At 57.8% G+C, this 23,936-nt stretch overlaps 2 protein-coding genes across 12 annotated transcripts; one reads left to right on the top strand and one right to left on the bottom strand.

Annotated features, from left to right (window-relative positions):
* Positions 1 to 869: 869 nt before the first annotated feature.
* On the top strand, positions 870 to 6,611 carry LOC419677 (protein FAM49A-like). 9 transcript variants are annotated; one of them, XM_046903624.1, is made up of 13 exons: positions 881 to 1,011; positions 2,356 to 2,431; positions 2,835 to 2,863; positions 3,948 to 4,027; positions 4,363 to 4,484; positions 4,551 to 4,656; positions 4,780 to 4,916; positions 5,087 to 5,164; positions 5,252 to 5,368; positions 5,494 to 5,573; positions 5,649 to 5,775; positions 5,960 to 6,030; positions 6,137 to 6,611. In XM_046903624.1, the coding sequence occupies exons 4-13, from the start codon at positions 3,955 to 3,957 to the stop codon at positions 6,198 to 6,200; spliced, it is 975 nt and encodes a 324-aa protein (XP_046759580.1). In that variant the 5' UTR covers positions 881 to 1,011; positions 2,356 to 2,431; positions 2,835 to 2,863; positions 3,948 to 3,954; the 3' UTR covers positions 6,201 to 6,611. The 9 variants fall into 9 exon arrangements, with proteins under 9 accessions (XP_004947939.2, XP_046759580.1, XP_046759579.1 ...); XM_004947882.4 differs by lacking the exon at positions 3,948 to 4,027 and having other exon boundaries at positions 870 to 1,011; positions 2,835 to 2,915; XM_046903623.1 differs by lacking the exon at positions 2,835 to 2,863.
* Positions 6,612 to 8,985: 2,374 nt separating this feature from the next.
* Positions 8,986 to 23,470, bottom strand: TRIT1 (tRNA isopentenyltransferase 1). Of its 3 annotated transcripts, none has more exons than XM_040651851.2 (11): positions 23,047 to 23,470; positions 17,504 to 17,599; positions 16,962 to 17,060; positions 16,613 to 16,761; positions 15,608 to 15,750; positions 15,233 to 15,344; positions 14,913 to 15,025; positions 13,789 to 13,866; positions 12,244 to 12,353; positions 11,792 to 11,909; positions 8,986 to 9,590 (listed from the first exon to the last, which is right to left on the bottom strand). In XM_040651851.2, exons 1-11 carry the CDS (start codon positions 23,431 to 23,433, stop codon positions 9,451 to 9,453), a joined length of 1,545 nt encoding a protein of 514 aa, XP_040507785.1. In that variant the 5' UTR covers positions 23,434 to 23,470; the 3' UTR covers positions 8,986 to 9,450. The 3 variants fall into 3 exon arrangements, with proteins under 3 accessions (XP_040507785.1, XP_040507786.2, XP_004947943.3); XM_040651852.2 differs by lacking the exon at positions 23,047 to 23,470 and adding an exon at positions 22,763 to 22,914; XM_004947886.5 differs by lacking the exon at positions 23,047 to 23,470 and adding an exon at positions 22,763 to 22,914 and having other exon boundaries at positions 17,504 to 17,644.
* Between the last annotated feature and the right edge of the window lie 466 nt (positions 23,471 to 23,936).

Raw genomic sequence — 23,936 nt, forward strand, 5'->3', positions numbered from 1 at the left:
CAGCGCCAAAAGACGAGCGTTTCCATAGCGATGGCTCTGCCTCTCCCCGCTGACCTTCCCTCCCCCAACTCCCCCCCTCTCCCCGGCGCGGTCTGGGCAGTGCCTGCAGCCCGGAGCCGTGGGGCCACCCGAAGTCCCTGCGTGGATCTTACCCCCGCCGACGGGGACAGAGGAACGGTTTATATGCAGACACAAATATTTGCAGCTGTGTATACACAGCGCGGCTGCAGGGATCCATCACTCCGGGGGCGGGAGAGCCGGATCCCCTCGGACCCCCTGGGCCGAATGCACCGTCCCTGCGCCGCGTCGTGCCCGTGTGCGGGGCGGGTTCCCCACCCGAGGCTACACGGAGCGGCGGGGAACAGCGGGGAATGGGCACGGCGGGGAACACGGCCAAGGACGGTGCGGTGCCCCCTCCCCGCGGCTCCCGACCCCTCCCCGTCCCGCACCGCCGCGGGATGCAGAGGGCAGCAGCTTCCCCCAGCGGTGCGGGTGGGGCCGTGCCCACGGCGGAGCCGCCATACAGTGTCACCCCACGGAACGCCCCGTTTTCCCGTGCTCGGAGCCCTCCACTCGCGGCGGCTGCAGGGATGGGGGCACCGCGGGTGACGGCGACACCGAGTGGGTCCCTCTCGCTGCACCCCTCCACCCCCCAACCCCCCGGGACGTCCTGGGATAAGGACAGGAATGTGGAGAAGCGTCGCCCCGGGCCCTCAGCACCCGACCCCCGGGGTGCGAGGCGTCCCAGCGTCCTACAGCGCACAGAGATTCGCAGGGCCGCAGATGCTGCCAGCCGGCACGCAGCGGGTTAAGCGTCCCCGGCTTCCTCGCACTTGAGACGTCACCGTCCCCGGTGGCGTGGGGGGGCCGGGGGCCATGGGGGGCTTTGTGGTGCAGTCGGCAGCCGGCGCAGGGCTCGCACGCAGCGGCGGGCGGCTCTTCCCCCCGCACCTGCGTTGCGGGAGCGACCGCACGCACCGGGCGCTGCCGCCGCCCGCCTGCGCCGCCACGGTGAGAACGGGGCCGGGTCGGGTCGGGAGTCGGTGGGGGGCTCGGGAGGGGTTTGGCGGTGGCGGGAGGGTGCAGCCCCCGGGATGCTGCAGCCCGGGGGGGCTCTGCGGCTCCTCACCCTGGAGCCATGCGGTAAATCGGCCGCATCCGCAGCGTGCCAGGGGAGGAGGGTGGGGGCACTGCTGGGGGGGTCGGCCCCCACAGGGCGGGGGGCAGCGCCGGGGATCGGCCAGGGGCAGGATCCAGCCCTGGTGCCGCGGGAGGGATGCTCGTGGAGATGGTGTGGTGCATTGGAAATAATCCCGGGGACACCGCGGGCGTGGCTGGGGGGGGACCCTGCTGTCCCCAGTGCTGCATCAGCTGCACGCAGCCCTCAGTGCGTGGAGTGTCCTTCGTGGGGGATTTGGGGTGCGTGGTCCCTTCATGGTGATGGGCAGAAGGGAGGCAGGGAGCAAATCTCCCTCCTTAGAGCCCCCCAGAGTGGGACATGCTGCCCACCACCCCTCCCACCTCACACCATGGGACAATATGGGGGGAGTAGGAATGGTGCAAATGGAGCACTGAACCTCAGACCCCCCAGGGCACCATGGGGACGCGGAGGGGCCCAGCCCGGTGCTGCCACACATCTCCATTCACCAGCACAGGGCAGAGGGGCTGCAGCCATCCCCACTCCCTCCCCCAGCAATGAGCCCCACACCAGGGCAAGGCCTCACACCCATGTCCCCACAGGGACCCGTTCGTGCCCCTCCCCGGGTGCCCAGCACCTCAGATCCCAGCCCTGAGAGCTGTGCTCTGCCCTTCAAGGACAAGCTCTGTGCGGGCGTGAGGATGAGATACCGTAATTTATGCAAGCGCCTGAGCAGAGCGAGTGAGGTCTCTCTCCAGTCTGACTGCCCCCAGCACCACCCTGCAGGGCACAGCACCCCAAAAACTCCCCAGCATCCGTGGGGACAAAACCTGGGCTCAGCGCACTGGGCAATCCTTTGTACCCCACAGTGGGGTACAGGCAGCAAAGAGCAAAGCCTCCCAGTGACACGGGGACAGCTGCCCCTGGGGTCCTTCGGGATGATGTGGGGATGGCTCAGCCCCACGTGCCCCAGGCTGTCCCCACCCGGGAGGTCTCCACGGGGGATGTGGTGTGCAGGGGATGCTCGGCCAATGCCGGCGTGTGGAGCGCACCGACCGCATCTCGAGGAAGCGCTGGACGGCTTCCAAAGCACCGGCTGCTGGCAGTGAGAGCAAGCAGAGGCAAATAAGGTGAAGGCTGGAGGGTATGCGGGGCTGCCCGAAGGGCCGAGCGGCCATGAGCTGCCCAGGGGCCCTGACCCCACACCTCCCCTGCAGGTCCCCACCGGCCCATGCAGTGATCAGGGTGCGTGGCACAGCCCCTGCTCCCATTGTAGCTGCACCGCACACCGAGGTAAGGAACCAGGGCTGCAGCCGTGGTGTGGGTGATGGGCCCCTAAACTGAGAAGGGAAATTGAGAAACAGAAATCGCAGTGTGGGGTTCTCCCCACCCAGCCCTGCCCTTTAGGGCTGCCCATAGCAGGTTGCGTGGGGAGGACACCTTGTCCTGGGGGCCATTCTGGGGCGGTGAGCAGCGCCCACAGGAAGCGCAGCGCTTCTCTCCCCGCCTTGAGAAACTGAAAACACAGAGAGCAGCCTCACATCCACTCACAGCCTCGTGCTCACAGCTGGGAGGGCAGCGGGGCCGGGGGCAGAGGGGTGCAGGTAGGTGCCGCCATGGTGGGGGGTCAGGGGGGGCTCAGGGCGTGTGGTGGCAGCGCAGTGCTGTTCCACTCTGTGCTGTTTCTCTCGCTCAGGTCTGCTGGCCATGGGCAACCTGATAAAGGTATTGGGCAAAGATTTAGAAAACTGTCCTCATTTTTTCCTGGATTTTGAAAGTAAGTCCCATGAGCAGGGTGAAGTGGGGAGGGGGCTGGGGCCGCTGCGGTGGCCGCTCCCCAGAAGATGGGGACAGGCGCGGAGTCCTCAAGCAGCATCGTGTCCTTGGGGCTGTCCTGGATGCGCCCTATAAAGGCTGCATGGGGCTGGGGAGTGGGGTCAGACCCCAGGAGGTGCCCCACCCATGCCCCAAGAGTCCTGCATGGGGACACATCCCAGCCAAGTGAGGGGGACGTGGGACACGTGCCAGCAGCAGGACCTGGCACAAGGCACATGCCCATTGCTATTAGTCAGTGGCACTTGGTGGCGGTGCAGCACGTCCCCACCATCACCATGGCTGGGACAGCCTGAAGGCTGGGGATGCTGGGAGTGGAGCGGAAGGACCTCTGCCACATGGGTTGGGCTCAGGCACCCCGATGCCCACAGGTTCCTGGTCCCATGCCTGGGGATGCAGCTCAGGGATGCTCCAGGCTGTGCACAGGGATGCAATGGGAGATCTGGCCGTGGTGGGAGGCTCAGCCTGGTGCAGCCCCCGGCCCCTTCCTGCCTCCCCCCTCCTTCCTCCCAGAGCACAGCGCAGAACAAGAGCGAGGGGTGTAAATATAGTGCAGCAGCAACCGCGGGGCCCAGCCCCAGCCACGGCGGGAAGAGGCTGCATGCAGCTCTCTGCGTCACCCCCAGCACCAAACATCCCAAAATAGGCACTGGGGCCGGGGCTGGGACCACACAACCACCCAAGCTGGAGGGCCCTTTGGGTGCACACAGCCCTCTCCATCCCTCTGCATGGGGCTGCGGCTGCTCCCCAGGACCCCCATTCTGGGACTCAACCACTGCATTGCTCTCCTCGCTGCAGCCCGGCGGCTCTCCTCACTCCGCTCCGCTCCTTCTGCTCCATCACTCATCGCAGCGCCCATCTCCATCCTCGGGGGGAAGAGGGCCGGGAGGACGGGCTCTGCCCTGCTGCTCGCAGCACCTCTTCCCCGATCCCACCTCGCCGTCATGCTTTTTTCCTCTTGTTTCTTCTCTTGCAGGTTTCACATGGGGAACCTTCTTAAAGTGTTGACTTATAACGAACTTGAACAAGGCCCTAATTTTTTCCTTGACTTTGAAAGTGAGATGGGATTTTTATTTTCCTTTGTTTCTTACCTTATGAGTTCCACATCCACACCATTTGAGTTCCCATGCCCGCCATCCATCGCACTGCCCCCATCCCAGACGCCCACCCTATTGCTGCCCCAGGGATCTCCCCGGGGAAGGGGGCAGCCCCATGGCCGGTTGCTCCCACTCCACCCCTCATGGTCAACCCTTTGGGGTCAGCCCTTGGGGTCAGCGTGGGGCTGGGGCTGCCCTGGGGCAGCGGGACGGGGACATCACCCCACCTGCCGCGGCTGCCCCCGTCCCGCTCAGAGCCCTCCGGGTTTCTCTCCCCGGGGCGCTGCCCTGCAGATGCGCAGCCGACAGAGGCCGAGACTGTGGTGTGGAACCAGGTGAATGCCGTGCTGGAGGAGTCGCAGGGTGTGCTGGCTGAGCTGCAGTCCTACACGGGTGCTGGGCAGGAGATTCGAGAGGTGGGTGCAGCCCCAGCCCCGCTGTTCTCCCCGTAGCTTGGGGTCACCCCACTGCTCTCCCCACAGGCCATCCAGAACCCCGGGGACCTGCGGCTGCAGGAGAGGGCATGGAGCGCCGTGTGCCCCCTCGTTGCCAAGCTGAAGCGTTTCTACGAGTTCTCTCTGCGGCTCGGTGAGCCCTCCCCTGTACCCTCATTGCACCCCCACTGTAACCCCATGTGGGACCGCTGCACTGCCTCGTGCCTCAGTTTCCTCATCTGGCACTGAGGTGGTGACAGCGATGCTCTGTCTACAGAGAATGCACTGCGCAGCCTTCTGGAGGCCCTCACCTGCCCCCCGTACCCCCCCACGCAGCATCTGGAGCGGGAGCAGGCCTTGGCCAAGCAGTTCGCTGAGATTCTACACTTCACCCTCAGCTTTGATGAGCTCAAGGTGCCCCCCGTGGGCTGCAGGTCCCACACTGTCCCCATGCCCAGCCCCACATCAGCCCTAATGCTGACTTTTTGTATGGTGCTGAAGCTGGGTGTTGGAGCATTGCCCTCCCAGCCATGGGGCTCACCAAGCAGCCCCAATCCCATATCCTAACGCTGCACTCCTCCTAGATGACCAACCCCGCCATCCAGAACGACTTCAGCTACTACAGACGGACCATCAGCCGAAACCGCATCAACAACCTCCAGGTGAGAGGGGCCCCACAGGACCACCTCCCTGAGGGGCAGCGGGCACAGCAGTGCTGCCACCAGCCCCATGTCCCCTCCACCCCACAGCTGGATGCGGAGAGCGAGGTGAACAATGAGATGGCCAACAGGATGTCCCTCTTCTATGCCGAGGCCACCCCTATGCTCAAAACACTCAGCAATGCCACCACCAAATTTGTCTCGGAGGTGAGTGGGGCTGGGGAGCCTGGAGGGACTGAAGCAGTGGGGTGAAGCCCCTCTGACTCCAGGTAGGGCTGGAGATGGGTGGGGGGCCCTGCGGGGAGCAGCCCCTGGGATTCCTTTGCTTTCAGAACAAGACGCTCCCAATTGAGGACACGACCGACTGCCTGAGCACCATGGCCTGCGTTTGCAGGGTGATGCTAGAGACCCCGTGAGTACCCACCCTGTGGGCACTGGGGTTTGGGGTCCCTCTGCTCCCTTTCCAGCTCAGACCCTCTCTTCGCAGGGAGTACCGCAGCCGCTTCACCAACACTGAGACACTGCTGTTCTGCATGCGGGTGATGGTCGGGGTCATCATCCTCTATGACCACGTCCACCCCGTGGGGGCCTTTGCCAAGACCTCCAAGATCTATGTGAGTGGCCCTGGGGGGATCACAGCCACTGCGTGTCCTAAAGTAGCAGTGATGTCTATAGGGCACACCCCATGGGGACACCTCTGTGTGAGCTGAGCCAGAGGGGAATTTGATCCCTGGGGGGCAGAGGGGGGGAATCTATAGTCCATTTGGGCACTCACCACCTCTTCCGTTCCACGTGCAGATGAAGGGGTGCATCAAGGTCCTCAAGGACCAACCCTCCACCAGCACCGAGGGGCTCCTGAATGCGCTGAGGTGAGCGGGAATGGGGGGAGCAGGGGAGCCCATCTGCTCCGGGATGGGATCAGCACTACTCCCGAGAGCCCTCCGTGGCTGCAGGGTGACGGTCCCCACTTTCCAGGTACACCACCCGGCACCTGAACGATGACACCACGTCCAAACAGATCCGGGCACTGCTGCAGTGAGCGCAGCTCCGCATCCCAGCGCACATCACTGTGCCACCCACGCCATGCCCATACCGCTCATTTTGTACAGAGGGAACAGAAATTGCACAGAAATACAGAAATAAATCAGAACGGCCCAAAACAGCCACCCTGATGTGCTCCTGTCCCCCCCCACCCCCCCCCAGGCAGCACCTGGATGTGCTCCCACCGCCCTGAGAGCAGCGCCTGGGGACGCGGGCTGCGGGTGGCACTGCGGGGACATTGGGCCGGGCAGGGTGGGACTGGGGGTGCCGGAGGGGACAGGCATTGCCCCCAGCCCCACGTGTGCAGAGAGGAGGAGGAGGAAGGAGCATTGCTGTGCTGACTGCAGGAATCGGCTCGGCCCCACCCAGTGGATTTTTAATATACGTAATTAAATCGCCCCTCACCTCTTCTTTTGTACATTCTTCTTTTTTTTTGGGGGGGGGGGGGGGGCGTTATGAAATAAAATGACATTTAATCTGCCCATGGACAGAGCGGCGCCGTCTGCGGTGCGTCCAACCCCTCGCCCACCCCGGACACGCGGGTCCGATCGGCGCGACACCCTCCCCCCCCCCTCCCGCCCCGCAGCCCGGGCGGCCGCCGCCGGCAGATGGCTCTGTGACACCGCGACACGGAGACCCGACGGCGCTCCGCCGCCCCGAGCAGCACCGGAGCCGAGCCGGGCACGGCGCGATGCGGAACACCGGAGCACTTCGTGCCTGTGCGACACCTCGGAGCCTCGCTCCGCCGGGAGCCCCGCACAGCGGACCCCGCGCAGTGCTCAGGAGGTGCTGCAGAGCTCAGACTGCAGCCGCGCTGCTCAGCGGGGCCGCGGGAGAGGACAAGACGGATGCAGAGCCCGGCCCGGCCCGCAACGTTTTCTAATCCCAGTGTAATTAATGACCTTATCTTTGGCCAAAGCCATTTAGATTAAGTGGCTGGTGTGATGGGCTCGGCGGCTCCGGCTGCACAGATGGAAGAGCTGCGTTTGTCTGGGGATTAGTGGAGGGCAGATGGAGTGAAGCACCGCTCCCAGCCCCAAACCGCTCCGCCCTGGCCTGGAACCCGAGAGCACAGCACCCACCGGGACCGGGGAGACGCGGCCATCGCTCAGCACTTCGGCAGGACAGGGCCGGGGGTGGGCACTCAGCCACCAGCACTGCGCTGCCTCTGCCCTGCTGCCCGGACCTGCTGCCAGCCATGCACAGCACAGCACAGCACGCCCCACGCTCAGTCCTCAACAGCAGAGCTGAAACGGCCATTGGCTTCCTTCTTGGGCAGCAAATCACCACAGAGATACTGCCTTAGGCTGCTATGCAGAGCCAGTGTACACATCGACAGTCCCCACCTCACATGAAACAACATTCACCTGCTTCTTGCTGCTGGAAGGACCAGAGCACGCTTCCACCTTCCTTTTCCCAGCACAGTACGAGTTAGCAATGCTGACAGACACCCGTTCTCCTGAGACATAGGGGAGCTGCTGCCCCACAGGACAGCGGGCGGCGCAGGGCAGGGAGAGCCCACCCATATGGGCAGGCACTGAACACAGCAGGCAGGCTAGAAGCTATTGTGGTGGGGGAATAACATTTATCTGCCAGGATAACAAAGTTCATATTAAGCCGATTAAGGATATTAAATCCACTTCTAACAACACGGTCATGTGAGCATATCCAGCAGGCAGACAATCCCACCCCTTGCTCACAGAGCTGCTCCATGGTGACATGATGCACCCACACTGTGGGGCAGCAGTGAGTGGGGCTGCAGTGAGTGGGGCTTTACACCCAGCCTTACCCCATCTATCCACACAAGAGCACAGCTCCACACACATCTCTTGGCACACCCCCTTGCAGTGTGCTCTGAGTGGGGCTGAGCCCACACCCACGTGCATTGCAGTCAGCGTGGATAGCAAACAAGTCCGGGCTGGAGCAGGGCTTCAGCTGGTGCTGCACAGCATCCCAACGCTGCTGCCCAGCTCTGCACAATGCTGGCAAAGGGAAGTGCACTCAAACTCCCAGCTCTTCTCCAGACATTGACTTCAGCCCGAGCTCCCTGCACACCTCTACCCAACAGCCCAAAGCAGCTGTCCCATGGAGTGTTACAGAAATAATTCAGTGCTGACGAACACAGGCCTGAGGTTTAACCTAATCCCCAGCAGAGCACACTGCAGAGCCCCAGGGGCAGATCTGCCCACGCAGCCCTTCCCCTTGCAGGCTTCTCCCCAGGAGATGCCTCCTGCCACACGGTGATTCGTGATCAGCTGAGGGGAAAAAACTGTACTCCACCACCCCAAAAGCCTCCCAGGAGGATCCACGATCCCACATGCCAGGAAAATCTCAATCGCACTGGAAAAGGCCTCACAGCTTTCACCAGAGCCACAAGTGGGGAATGAAGACAGCTCACATCCTCCAGAAACAAAGCTGAGACAGCGAATGCCCCACAGACGCACAGCACCAGTAATTTGCTGCTCAGCAACTCGGATTCAAATGCAAGAGCAAGCAGGTCCCACTGCCAAACCACAGCGTAAACCCCCGGGAATTCGGCTTGAACTAGGACAGACTCATCTGCTACAAACTTGATGAGATCATTTCCAAGTTCCTGTTTAACAGGTGCCAGCTCTTACTGCACCTGCTGTGTGCACACAGCCTACACCACACTGAGAACATCTGCTCAGCTCCCTGGAAGCTGCAGAAAAGGTGACAGGACATCCCACCCTGTGCCTGGAGCAAGGAACCTGGGCTAGATGGAAACAGACAGCAAGAAAGCTCTTTTTTAATAGGCAGGGGAATCCACAGTAATCTTGTACCTTTATTTCCATATAAATTCAAAAAAATACCCTCTCCACAAAAAGGCAGTGAGAGCTCACTCAGGCCCTGAGTTGCACTCCTGGCCAAGCTGGAGGAGCACAGTATTCCTGTCTCTGAGAACAACACGTTCACATGCCAAAGGAGAAGCTCCACCTTTCCAGGGATAATGCTGCATCTGTGGCAGGAGTGAACACTGGGCACAGGATGCCCCAGCAGCCCTGCCCCAGGGCCAGCCCTCCGCAGGCAGGGCAGGAGAAGCATAGAACACAGCAAGATGGGGCCACATGAAGAGGCTCTGACTCAACCTTTTGGCTGTCACTCACACACCTGCCTCATCCTCCAAAAAATGACTCAGCTCCTTTGGGTCAAGGCCACCCAGGACTCGGCCTTTCCTCGCTGTCCAGGTGGAAACATGGCTGCTCCCGGCCGCCAGCCCGTTCACAAACCTACAGCAAAGGCATGCTGCTGTCCTTGCCCGCGGTCTCTGCGCTCCTGCTGTCCCTCACTGTCTCTGCAGCATGTCCAGCAGCCTCCAGCTTCTTTCTCTTCTTCAGGTGGTGTAGGTGGGCTTTGGATCGTGTGTGAGCTGGAGGAAGAGGCAAACAAGCATTTAACTCTGGGGAACCTGGGGAAGGGAGCACTTGGCCCGATTTGCCCTGCGTCAAACAATTCAAGCCTTCCCCTGAGGAGAAGAAGGTGGGAAAGAGAAAAGTCCTGGGTTTGTATGCAGAAAGCCCCCAGCTGTCAGGATTCAATGCCCCACAGGTTTGCCCTAACTGAGCCTCAACCTGCAGGAGGAAAGAAGAAAGGCAAGTGTTACCAAACACTGCAGGACACGGGTGAGGTGCAGTGCTCCATCAGTTCATGGAACGAAGCCAGGATCATTTGTAAGCCTAGATGTGCCTGCACCACAGCACTGGGGATAACCTGTACATCGCAGAGCAGATAGGGACAGAGCCCAGAGTGCAATTAGGCTTTTGCATAACTCCAGGGCAAGGCTTGCAGCTATGAGAGCCCTTCAGGAGTCTGACAGGAACAGAGGCGTGATCCCAGAGAAGCAACTTGTACTGACAAACCAGGGCAGCAAGAGCTGCAGTTCTGTTTAAAATCACATTGTTAAGGACAGCAAAACCTCCCATATCAGTGGAATTATCTACATAGAAGGTCTCTGTCTAACCAGACCAATGTAACAACAGCAGGGTGGTTTCGCTGTTTCCAAGAGATCAGAGCAGCAATTAAAGCAGCAAACTTTTCAAGCAGGGCCTTAATTAAACAAGGGTATGTTCTTGCTGAATCAAGGCCCTGAGGTGTTTTTCAGTCCTCCTCTTCCATCAAAGGATAAAATTACATGCAAAGCTGCTGCTTTATCACAACACTGTAGGGTCACCCCCAGCTTGAAACAAAGTCACACCTCTTACAATTTGTTGTAAGCAACACCAAAGCTCAGAGCGGCTCAGGAAGCACTGATTTCAGTGGGTGCCTGGGGTGGTGCCATAAATTGTAAAGTTAGAATTTAAAAATCTTCCAGAGCCAGTGGGGTACTCGGAAGCAGTTCGCAGAACTACCTGTAACTTAAAGCAGCAGAGAAGACTGCAGGTTGACTCAGCCCCCACTACTGCCTTCACTTTTGAGCTTTTACATTTTGCAGTTAAAGTAACACCCAAGTTTGGGGCGATCCTTCTCCTACCATCTATGGACTGGAGCCACATTCAGCAGGATGTAGAGAACACACAGCTGGTCTTGGTTTGAAATGGTACTCTCATCTATCTGAATCTGGGACAACATCCCCAGAGGACAAGCTGTTGCAACTGTTGCGTTTGGGGTTATCTTGAGGAGCTCCCACTCTGTCATACACCTTTACACATTGCTGCACCTGGAAGGACAGCACAGATTCTGCTAATTTTCAGAGTCCTCTGGCTCTGAAGCTTCTTCAAAGTACCTCCAAGCTAGAACAGCTGAGACTGGCTGCAATGACAACTGTACTTACAAACTGGTCCTGTGGTAATGACCTCCCTACAGCAAGCCAACTTCCACCTTTGTTTTCAACAGTTCCCTGGATCAGTAGTAATGAATGGCTCATTCAAATCTGATAACCAATGATCTGGGCATGATTTATCTTTGCAGTATCTCTGCATATTCTGCATTTGGGCAACACATGGAGGTCTATCAGTCTCGTTTCTGCAGAGTTTCTCAACTACTTTTTGTTTCTGGTTCTCAGCACGAGCCTCGCAGCACTGATAAATTCACAGAGTTAATCTGATTCCAACTGAGCTCTTTTAAAGTAAGTCTATTGAAAACAGAAAATCCTTTTCTATCACCACTGCAGCTAGGATTACTTTTTTTTTTTTTTAAACATACAAATAGGAAAAGTTAGAGCAAAACCAAGCTATTACAGATATTAAGAAACTTTCTTCTCGCACATCATTTCAGGAAAACTGAATCTGTTTTGTTTTTAGACCAGGTAACTGAAGTGCTCAAAAGGACGAGCTCAGGCTGAACGCAGGCATCTCACACAGAGCCCAGTGCCTGGTGTGATGGCAGAGCAGCATAGTGCTCACCAGGTGCCGGGGGAGCAGCCCAACAGATGGCTGCTGTGGCACAGCTCCTGCACCCCCTCCGGGCTTGCAAATGGCTGCTTTCATGCACAGGCTGTAAACAATCCTTGAAAGCCCAAGATCATGTGCTGAGGGTCATCTGGCCAAGCAGAGCCAGCCAAGGAGACTGCCTCACACTGCTCCCTGTGCATAGCCGTGATCACTGTGTCGAAGCCCCCTGCCAGGACCCTACCTGCCCACTCCCTGTCCCCGATGATGACTCTGTTGCACAGCTCACACACACGATGGCTCCGTTTGTTCTCATTCACGTCACACTCCATCTTTACAGGCTCCACGGGCGGCTTGCGTCCCTGTCAAATACATGATGCCTCAAATGAGTTTCCATCCAGAAAATCTGCCATGGCTGTGTTTGCTTTGGTAGGGTTTGGGCTGTGAATTTTCTGTACCCAGATACTAATGTCAGTAAAACAGAAGATGCACTTTCACCATGCAAGTAGGTACTGAGCATTAGGAAAAATTCTCAGCTTCAACACTCTGCCACTGCAAATAAAAACATCCGTGGCTGATATGGACACAGATAGCCCCATTCATGGGAGAGACCTAGTGCCAAGTTATGGGGTCTGCAGTAACTGAGAAACAAACTTCTCAGGCACAGCTTACACTTTAGTGCTGGTTATCCCATACCTGGATGAAGCTCTCCACAATCTCCAGAGCAGGCTTCAGCACATCTTCTTCCCACCGCAGGAGATCAGACACCTCCAAGCCATACACTGGGGGCACATTGGGGCCAGGACCTACGGGGACACAGAGGAGCAGGTGACTGCCAGCATCCCCCAGCCTGGTGCCCAGCACTCCGAGTAGTCAGCATGCAGGCCCTGTGGGTCTGCACAATGCCTCAGGGAATCTGCTCTTTCATCAACCTGTCCTTCAGCACTCAGGAGCAAATGGCACCAGCCTTTCTGGAGCCAAAATTACCTGAGACCTCAAATCATGAGCAAACAGCAATAACACCTCAGACTCAAGGCAAGCAACTTTATGATTGCCTGCCTTCAGGACAGCATTACAAATTCAGAGCACAGCAAGCAAATACTTCATTGCTACCGTGGTCCACAGGAGGCCACAGAGAATGAAGAGTTAGATGGACACATAAAATCATCATGCAAAGCTGTGCTAACAAGGAGATGCACACACAGAGCCTTGATGAGGAATCTTATGGTGCAGGCTCCTGTTCAGCTGTGCTGCTCAGAGCTGTCATTGCTTGTGTGGCTGCAGCAGTTCTCAGCTCACAGAAGTGGGTTGTGACAGGAGCCGGTTTGTCAGTGCCTCCACCTGACAAGGCAGTTTTCAAATCCACCACTCTGCCCTCCCAGACCCAGTATGAGGGTGAGGGGCACTGGCTGCAGCCCAGTCAGGCAGGACAGCCGCAACCAGGGCACACCCGCTCCCTATGGCTGCAGTGCTGGCCCACAGCGGCTCACCTGCCAGCAGCCATTGGGCACACGGCCCTGCTTGGACAAAGCCACCAAAGGCTGCCGCGTGCCAGGCTCCAGCAGGTGCTGCTTTTTATTGCTATAACCACAAACAAGTTCTTGATAGGGCTGATCTGAAGCACACCTGCCACAAGAAAGGTGAGCCACGTCCACCAAACACATGGCTCCACGAAAGCTCTTGCACTCTGTTCAAAGCCTATCTTTTGACTCAAGTTTCCCCCTGCCTTTTTTTTGTTGTTGTTTTGCCCCTACCAAGCACCTTTCAACAAGTGCCCGGTTCCCAGCTGCTGCTGCTGGCCCTGCTCCAAGGCTGGGCTGAGATGGGGAAGTCCTGCTGGCTCCCTGCCACCACAGCAAGTAGGGCCTGGTGCAGCCAATGGGCTCCGGCTCCTAATCCAGGGGGCATCTGTCAGCTGGGCTTCTTGCCCCATACAGGAGACATGTGCGAGTGCCTGCTGGGCATCTCCTCAAGAACCTTTGGGCTGCAGGAACACTGCAGCCCATTGTCACCCATGGCTGGCTGGGCACAGGGCCAAGCACTTGGTTGCATTGTTCCTGAGAGGGGAAGATCTTCCCTTGACAGGCAACCAGTGTGTACAGGAGAAGCAGTGAGAAGGAGCTGTCTCTCTGAGTGTCTGGACAGACAGCTGGGGGCAAGATGAACATAGGCATAATCGAAACACGGTGAGAAGAGATACAAGAACAGGGGTGTGAGGCAGCACAGGAACAGAGGACTTACGTTTCAAGAAGCGGTTTCGGACCCATTTGTTCTGCCTCCGGGCGTATCTCTTGCTCACCTGTTTCAGGGCCTGGATCCCTTTGAAACAGAAGATGTAAAAATACCAAACGTCAGCACAACTCTACAAGCTGAGCTCAAAGCAAAATGAGAAGAGCCTGTTGGCTCCAGCAGGGGGGAAATCATACAAGACAAACACTTCTTTTGGATGGTACCATGCCTGCTTAACACAAATGTTTCTACTGTCAGTGTGGAGGTCTCCAAGCCAGCAGGGAGACACAGTCAGCATAGCAAATCCCCTGCTAGAGTGTAGGGGCAGTGTCAGCACAAAAGGGCTGGACAAAGTATCCCAAATGCCCTCAAATAAATATTGGGAGAAAGGGCCCCAAACCAGTGCCCCAGAAGCTTCCAGCGAGTAGGACGATCTTTTCATGGGCTGCCCTGCTCTCCTAATGCCTAACCTGAATATATCTCTGTTCAAATAGAACCCAAGATTTCTTGTTCTATCCACTGTGAACCTAGAGGATCGTCTATCACTGTACAACCTGTTTAGTACCAGACTTATTGTAACCCTCTGTAATCTTCTCTTTAACAGACATAACAAAGCACTTCTGCACCAGACTTGTTTAATCATTTCTGTGGTTTCCTCAGCGTCCATCTCCTTTGAACTAAACTCTCAACAGTGTGACTGCCTAGTACCTCTGCTGTGCTGAGGAGCAGTACAGCTCTCTCCTTTCTCTAACAGCAGCACATCCATCCAGACTTTCTGAGCTCTATTTCACTTCTTCTTTCTAGCCTTGTTCTCTGCAGCATGCACAGCCCAGCTGGGATTCTATCACCCAGATCACTGGTACATCAGTTTCAGATCCCAGGTCACAATCTGCCCAGTACATCTCACAAGAGGATCTGGAGGAAAGGAGGGATGAATCATCTGGATGTGCTCAGAGATTCTCTGGAATACCGAGTCCCTGCCCTTCTGGTCTAGCTGAAGTGAAAACTGCATAGAGAAAGGTACAACTCAACTCCAGCAAGACCTGTCCCAGATCTGAGCTTGGTTCAGACCAAGCTGTGTCACCTGGAGCTGTGTGGGGCTGAGGGGTGTACAGTACACAGGGTGCTCCTCCCACCTTTTTGCAGTAGCAGGGCACTGGTCTCAGGTGAGCAATTTCCCTCACTGACAAGGTACTCATGAAACTCCTTGAAACCAATGGACTGGAAGATGCCGTGCTGATAATCCTGCCTGGAGAGTAAAACAACAGCTAAGAGTCAGGGTCATCTCTTTCAGAACAGTGGGTGATCCCAACCTTCCCAGTGACAGTTGAGACTTCTGTGTCTCAACCTGTAGGGAGGGGCCCCCCAGGTGACACAAGACTGTGGCATGAGGGGACAAGCTACACACAGGAATACACAGCAATGCCTTCAGTGAGGGAGCTGGCTTCTAACCCACCGGTTTTCGGTCACCTTTGCTTGATTGTAGCGTTGGTGGAAGTCCCGCAGCTCTTCCAGCAGCCCTGCAGCCAGCATATCATCCACCCGCTGCTCCAGCCGTTGGTCCAGAGCTGGGAGGAGGAGGGCAAGACATGCTCAGCTGCTCAAGTCATGCTCTTGGAGACCCATAGCTGGACCTTCTGCACTCCCAGCCTCCTGATCCATCTGAAGAAGGCAGAGCCCAGCAGGCAAGGAGAGTCCTCTGTTATGCCTGCTGATGCCAAAGGAATTGCCACCTTCTCCAGTGAAGAGGCTGAGGCAGGAACAGGGAGTCAGCCTTCACCCCTCATTATACTGTGCACTCAGTCAGGAGCTGTGCAAAGCCCACTCTCACCTGCCTGGTCTGCATGAAGCCACAAGATACAAGAGTGTGGATATTTTAGGGGCCCCCCTAGAGGTCCCCCACCTTCCTCCTCCTGCTGCTGCTGCAAGATTTCACTGTGGGGGATCCCCGTCTCTTCAAACACTTGGAGACTCCTGTAAACAAAGACAGACAGAGCTCAGAGGCTGGGTAAGGATGAGCTTTTCCATTTCCCCAGCAGCCCTGGGGGCTCCAACAAAGGGAACCGCAGACACTCACTGCGATCCAACCCTCTCATGTGGGGGAAGGGCAGGCTTCAGCTCCCTCCCGTGCCCAGCATCCCAACCACACCCAGGTCCTAGGGGCGCAGTGCAGAGTACAGTGGTGGCACCCCAGGAGTCCAGAGCACAGCCACCCACTCCTGCCTGGCACCAGCACAAGCGCTGCAGGCGACAGGCTTCTGGCTCCAGCCCTGCCCTTTCCAGCCAGGCAAGGGTGCAGGTAAGGGGCCAGCCGTGTCAAAGCTGAAGGAGACTGCGAAGCATCACCACCAGGGAGTCAGAGGAAGCTGCACAGCATGCCCATCCCTCTGTCCCCCTGCACCGTGCGAATGGGGTGGGCGGTGTTCTGCTCCCCCCGGGCCAGGGCAAGGCTGGGATGGGCCTGACAAAGCAGCAGGCCTGGTCTTGCTGCCGTGCTGTTCCCACAGAGCTCAGGTATGTTACTCAGCCAGCACGGCAGCTTGCTCTTTAAATAGCTCTAGATAAACCCTGCTGCTGGGGCACCGTAATGGGAGCAGCCCCATCAGACACCAGCCAGCAGCAACGCTCTGTCCTGCATCCCAAAGGCAGCTCAAGCTGGGGGCTGCACAGCCACACATCTCAAACGCCCAGATTCCACAGAATTCCCCAGCACCAGTGCTCCAAGGTTCCCAGAAGACTCAGAGCACCTGTTTGGGATGGGAGAGCCCATCTTGCCATGTTCCCAGACACACAGTTTCTCCGGGTCAGGATGCTGGGCTATGCACACCAGGCTCACCTGGCCACTTTGCGCTTGTCGTTGGGGTGCAGCTTGGCTGCCATCTCTGGGTCTACCTGGCTCAGGCGGCGATGGAGATCAACAGCATCCAGCTGCTCCAGCTCCACTTTTCTGTCAGTGAATGTGCCAGACACCATGGTGGACTTCTCCTGTGAGGTACAAGGCAGTCCTGAGCCAAAACACTCACCTGCATGCAGGCCAGCATGAGCGAGATGACCTCCAGCCCCAAGGGGCCTTTGGTTTTCCTTGCCCTACTCTAGCAAGAAAGTGCCATGCCAAGCTGTGTGAAGCTTGCCCTGAACACAGGGCTCACCACTCCCCAGAGGGATTCCAAGCCCCACCACGATACCTTGGTGTTGACAAGGACCTTCCAAAGCAAAGACTCGATGTAGTAGTTGGTTCCTCCCACAACAATCGGAATCTTGTCTCGAGCAAAGATATCTTCAATGTGCTACAGTCAAGGAGCATAAGCAGAAACCCACCGCAGGGAGAAAGGGCCACAAGGAGATCCCCCCCCTCTTCCAGCACCACACAGCCCATGTGTCTGCAGAGCAGCGTTACGGCTCTCTCTGGTCACTTACAGCCCTCTTCTACCTGTGCCAGCAAGTGCTGAGATTCAGAGACAATCAGGGAGGGCAGCACCTGGCTCAGCACTGCTGCTGTGCAGCAGGGGTCCTACCCCACCAGTCCTGAAGAGGAGCTGCCCCCACAATTAGCGGGGTAAAAGTAGATCCAAGTCCCTCTTGCCAGCGGTATCCCCTGAAAACAGGAGTTGGTTGCTATGCAAGGAGCACAGGGCTGACGTAAACACTGATCTCTCTTGCAGGCCTATCTGTGGAGGAGGGAAGTCCATATCTGCTTGGCCAGGCAGGCTGCGGTGCAAAAGGATATCAGAGCCACAGCTTTGTCTCTGAAATCCACCACTGTGTAGTTGGAGACGAGAGGATCCACAAAGCTGATCATGTGGTGTCTGCACAGGCGCTGCTCCTGGGGAGAAACCTTGTTTGTGATGATGTCCAAGCCCTTGTACACCTGAGGAAGAGAAGAGCGTGTTGCCCACCTCAGCATGCACACCCTATGAAACCCCATCAACCCCTGCTCCTCCCTCCAGGCACAACAGTTCTCTGCCCTTGCTGACCCCTTCAGACTGGGTAGGTGTACCAAGAAGTGTGGGCAGAAGCACATGCCCTGCCCAGGCAAGGCAGCAGGAATCTTGCCAGCATCTGCTCCTGCAAGGGCCAAATTGCTTCTGTCGGTGTTTGCTCCCACCCACAGAGGAGATGAACCATGAGTCCAACTGCTTGCAATTGCTTTCCTGTTCTGAAATGACCCTGCAGTTACTGATGAAAAGGCTGATGGAGTAATCAGAGCACGGTCAGTGTAACCAGCACAGCCCAGCTCTGAAGTTCAGCACTTTGAAATAAGCACAGTCATCTCCAAGCTGCAACTACACACTCAGGTGTGCCTCTTGGCAAGCACCATCCTCCAGCACAGCACAAAATCTTGTTTGGAGACAAGGATCACTGCTTCCTACAGCACACATATATCTCTCTGTATGCAGCATGCAGTGTCATGGAGTCTCCTAAACACACTGATGATTGCAACTCATGCACACCCTCAAAGCCTGACTTGCCATCTGCTTCCTGCTCTTCCCAGGCCAGCCAGCCAAGCAGAGGAGAAAATCACCGGTTCCCCAGCTCAGTGCCCGTGGGAGAAGAAGCACCACATCCTTCTTGCAGAGCACCCAGGAGCCCCCCCAGCAGTTTCAGCATTGCGCAGTGTGGGGCTGCAGACTGGCTGTCACTGAGTCACTGTCAGAGAAAGACATTATTCCCCTCTCCTTCCCTGCTCCTGGCCCCCTCACATGCCAGGCAGCAGTGATCTGCATCAGGAAACAGCTGAACAAAACAAACCTGGCAAGAAACAAACAAACAAGCCTGCTGAGAGCTCTGAAATGGAAGGAGTGGAGCTGGCATGGAGCAGTGACTGCACACTCCTAGGCTGCACTGCCCGCCAGGAGCTGCTGGTGAGAGCCAAGGGCAGTGTCTCACTGCTTCCAGGCACGTGTTTCATTTTGAGGTTGGGATATTCAGCCTGGGAGAGTACACTTAGGAGATGCCGACCTCAGCTAAGCAGTTAAAAGCAGAGAAGAAAGGAAAGCCACTCAACCCAACTCTTTGGGAGCATTCTTGGTAAAGAGCCAAAGTAACCTGTGATCCCTGCAGTGCCACAGCCCAAACCCACTGCCCTGGGCGCAGGCTGCAGCCGCCCTGAAGAACTGCACCCGAAGCAGAGCAGGGACCCACAGCCGGCGTGCTGAGGGGCTGCCAGCAGCCACGTGGGGTAGTGGGCACAAAGCCTTTCTGTCCTGAGTGTGCAGCTCTGTGCCATGCCAAGGACTGTGCACACCCTGTGCCAGGCAGAGGCCAGGGCTCTGAGTTGTGCTGAGGGTACAGGGAAGGTACACGCAGCTTAGCATCTCTGCTCAGAACTGCCTCCCAGCCTGGGATAAATTCCATGTTGAGAGAAGGGACTGGACATGGAAGCAGTCATTTCCTCCTCTGTTTACCAGAAGTCACCCCAGCCAGAGGCCAGGCTTCTAGAAACAAATGTCCCTTTAATCCTCCTGAAAAGCAGTCAAGCCTCCAGCTGCAGCACAGCCTCCTCCTGCCACCATGCAGGTCCCAGACAGAAGGACAAGGTGACACAGAGGTGACCCGTGGGCAGGAGGCACAGTGCAGCAGCCAGGGACGAGGGATGAGGTTACTGGAGTGGGGAAGCCTGATCCTGCACTCAGCAGTCATGCGAGCTGGGGCGGCTGAACCTGCAGACGCTCCCTTCCCTGTCTTGCCTAACCCCTCTGGCTGCTTTGAAGGCAAGTGCCAGGTTCTGTCCCTCAAGAAAGGCTGGCCTGAGGGCTGGAAGCAGGGGAAGAGGCAGGGCAACCAAATGCTCTTCCTTTCTGCCTTCTGGCTGCAAGAGATCAGCAGACAGGAGGAGCAGCCTGCGGGGCAGCTCCGTGCCAATGTGTCCAGTGGTGGGCTACAGTCTACTGATCACCTGCCCTGCTGACCACACAGCTGAGCTGATGAGTCCACTCAATATGGGTCTCCTGTAGACACCAAAATCCAGATCCAAAGCCTTTGAATTCAGCAAGCTTTTTGGCTCAGTGCCTTCCAGCCCCTGAAAGGGCCCTGCACACCCTGCAGCTCCCACACACCTGCCTATGTCCCAGCCAACACAAAGCCCTAACTGGGCTTCAGGCACCCACGCAGGCAGGGTACGGGCTTACACTTCACACTGAATCCCCCCCAAGGTTCTGCTGGAGATTAAACACCAAGATCCTCCCTGAATATCTGGAAACAAGAGGAGGAATGTGGTGTCAGTGTGTGGGCTGGGAGGGAACAAAGGCAGCCTTTTATACATACACAGTCAACACAGAGAAGGTTTCCACCAGCTGGCTGTCGGCACAGCCGCGGACCCGAGATGTCCTCCCGACACTCATTTCTATTTTCAGCAGGCAGCTCAGATAAGCCTTTGTTGCTTTCTAAGGCCCCAAAACAGATTAGCAGCAGCCTGGAGCAACAGGCCTTAGAGACACTGCACACAGGCTGAGGACTAAAGGTGCTTAGCCCTGGCCACAGCCTCCCACCTCTTGTCACTGAGAGCCAGCAAGTCAGACCCAGGGCTCAAAACGCTTGGCCAGACACTTGGCACCAACTCCGGCTGGGAAAACTGGAACAGGAGGCACAAAGCAGCCCTGAACCCCCTGCTCCTCATCTGCCATGAAGGGGGTAAGGCAGTGTCCTGGGCACAGTTGTGAAGGTGATGTGTGGCAGCTGTGCAGCCCGGGATCCCAGGCACAGCTGACCATCCCCAGCTAGGAAGGGCCCGCAGGGCACAGGAGATCTCCAGCAGAGAGGGGATGAAGGGAAGAACTGAAGCCAAACCAGGGTGAAAGGGAAGAAAAATTCACCTCCTTCTATACACTCTGCCACAAGAAACCTGTCAGCAGAGCTTTGACCAAAGCTCTCAAGATACCCTTCCTGACTTGACACACTAACTGACAAACGTACCCAGTGTGCCACAACAGCCTCCATAGGAGGACTTCCTCACTGCTCGGAGGTATGACACCCAGGAGGGACACTGGGACCAGGAAGGATGGGGGGGAGCCTCCAGCACACTGGCACCAGGATTGCTGCATTCTCATTACTCTGCTGGGAACAAAGCAGGACTGGCTTTACCCTGCTGGACTTCTCTGGGGAAACTACATGCTTCTGAAGGAAAGTTCTGGGATAACGAACAGCAAGAGAAAGGACCAAAAAAATAAAATAAAATTAAGACACTATCATATTAACCAGAGCTCCAGAGCTGCCTCACGGACATCAGCTAAGTCTGTAACTTCAACACAGCAACCCATAGGCACAACAAAAGTGCCCTGGAGAGAGAGAGAGAGAGAGAGGCCTATGTACAGGAACAGGTGGGCTTGGGCTCCCAGCCCCTCCCTGAGCCTGGCTGCAGCTCCAACAGCTTCCCAAAAGACACTGCCAGCGTTGTCAGACCTCTGCAGCGCTCAGATGGGTGCAGCCATGAATGGACAGCAGGGCTCAGGGTGATGTGGCCGCTGGCAGCTGTCACTTGAGAATGAGCAATGGGGTTTTTAAAGCCCCACAACTCTTCCACAAGGCCACTGGTGTTGGTGCTGTGTGGCAGAGGGATACACAGCACAGAAACCGATTCCACGGGAACAAAGCCAGCGTGAAAGCAGACCCAGTTGGCTGCCGTGGCCGCCTAAGCAGGGCACGGGGGTTAGTGGAGCGTGGTGGGGGAAGTGCAATGCACTGCGTGCTGTGTGCCTGCAGGCGGCTGCCCCACGAGGCCACACTGAACGCAGGCACAGCGCAACGGCACCCGAGCTGCTCAGCTCTCGCTCCACAGTCACGCTAGAATGAGATTAAAAGGAAAGGAGGACAAGAGCCACTCAAGCTGAGATGCCACTGGGTGCCTGCAGCTAGAATCCTCCAAGTGACTGCATTCCCACAGTGGGATGTGAAATAACCAGAGCACAAAATGCATGCTTCAAAGCATCCACCAGCACAAAACAAGAACGAGCAGCACACCAGTCAGCTTCAGAACCCGTGCAGAGCTCTGTGTGCAGCAACAGCCTTGCATTCCAGGATCACACCAGTCAACAACCATTTCCATAACCTAAACCCAACGGATGATGCACCAGTGCTCACTGCAAGGCCTGAAAAAATCAGTATTTCACGGTGCACAAATGAACACAAATAACAACTCTAGAGCTTTTTTGATCAGGATGGTTAGTGTGGTTGAGAGACACTCGACACAGATACTGCAGCGGCATAGCATGCCTTGGAAGCCTTGCAGCTGCCAGCTAAAAGCTGCCTGGTGCAGACAGACATCCCAAGAAAACCATGGGCACTGTCCCACCACAGGCGTGCGGAGCTCCAGCGGGTACCTGGGGACCACTGGGAGCACCGCTCTGCACTGAGAGCCCCAGGGACACCCAGAGGTGCACAGACACGGGTCCAGGAGTGAAGGCCACAACGTGGGACAGCGTGGGGTGATGCAGGCCCTATACGAAGTTCTCTTTGGGATTCCATGCATTTAAGCCCCAGATTCTGTCCCCATGAGTTTAAGGAAAACACTTCATATAAAATTAAAGCTTTCTGATCACTTGTTTTAAATGAAGGACGGAGTACTTGCAAATCCAGCCCTACGGAAGGGAGCCACTGAGACCAGCATCAGCAGCCCCGCACAGTTAATAGAAGGTGGGCGCGACTAAGTGCAGCACGGAGGGCAAAGACAGCGGTGCTGGGGGAAGACACCTCTTTAGGGAGTGTAACCAACACATTGAACGGGCTGGGGGTCCCGTGGGGGGCGCGGCTCGCAGCCTCTGGCAGGCCCCAGACCCGCCTGAGAGAACCGTGGACGGATCCTGGGACCCCCCGGACAGCACGGCCTACCGCGGCCTACCGCGGCCTACCGAGGCCTACTACGGCCCCGCACGCCTTCCGCGCAGGACGCGGCCTCCCCGCCCCCGCCGCGCTGCCTGACCCTCCCCCGGCCCGGCCCGGCCCGGCACCCCCGTGCCCCGCGCAGCCTCCCCGGGCCCACGTCGCCACATACCTGCATGGAGTCGGCGCTGACGATCTCCCCGCCCAGGCGCAGCCCCAGCTGCACGGCCAGCGCCGACTTCCCGGTGCCGGTAGCGCCCAGGATCACCACGAGCGGCCGCGGCGGCGAGACCCGGCCCAAGCACAACGCCGCCGCCATGACCCGGCCCGGCCCGGCGGTTGCCATGGAAACCGGCGGGCGGGGCGGGGGCGGGACGGGGCCGGAGACGCCCGCGGAAGGACTGGGAGGACGGCCCCGGGCCCCTGCACCGCCCCGGGCCGCGGCCCCGGCCGTACCGCATTGTGTCCCGGGCTCACGGCTGCTGCTTGCCCGCGTCCGAGCACTGATCCCGGCCGCACTCTGGGTCCCGGTCCTGGTCTCGTTGCCGGACCCTTTTGGCCTTCCCAGGGAAGTGTGGAACTGTGCCCCAGAGCGCCCGGGGGGGGTGGGGGGGGGCAGGACGGGGTGGGAAGGATGGCGTTGCCATGGCAACAGGGCAGAAGAACCGAGGCTGTTGCCACGGCAACAGAGAGGAGCCCGTTGCCGTGGCAACTGCGGCGGCCTCCTCCGAAAGGCAGAGGCAGACTCGTCACCGTGGCAACGCGGGAGATGGAGAGCCGAGGCTGTCGCCGTGGCAACAGAGAGGAGCTAGGGATTGGGGAGGGGGGGGGGGCGGTTGCCATGGTGACGGCGGCAGGAGGCTGTCCCGGCGGCGCCGCTCCCCTGCGACATGCATCCTTCCCAGCAACGGGAGCGGGGTGCTGCGGGTGGGGGGCGGCTGCAAAACACATCTGCTGCGGCTGGATGTGCGAGATGACAGCGGTCACAGCCGACACTCTTGAAATGCAGAGCGAGCAATTGAGGACAGGGAGGCTATGTGGTTATGTTGTGCACTTAGCAGCCTGTTCTCACGGTTCTTACTGTGCCAGTGCAAGGGTAAACTTCTGCATTAGGAACCGGGAGTGTTTGGGTGGGTACTCATGGACATGGGTTTTAAGCAGGAAAACTCAAAGGTACGTGCAAAACCGTAACTGCTCCTCCCCTTCCGACAGTCAGCTCAGGCCGTGGGAGCTGCACGTTGTTTCCCAAAGAAGTGAAGTCTGTAACATTCCACATCCTTTAGCATGACAGGAAAAGTCCGCCTTTCCACAAACCTCGTTGAGCTGGCCAGCCTGTGAGCACACAA

The sequence above is a fragment of the Gallus gallus genome, chromosome 23, assembly GCF_016699485.2.
Source record: "Gallus gallus isolate bGalGal1 chromosome 23, bGalGal1.mat.broiler.GRCg7b, whole genome shotgun sequence".
Lineage (NCBI taxonomy): Eukaryota > Metazoa > Chordata > Aves > Galliformes > Phasianidae > Gallus > Gallus gallus.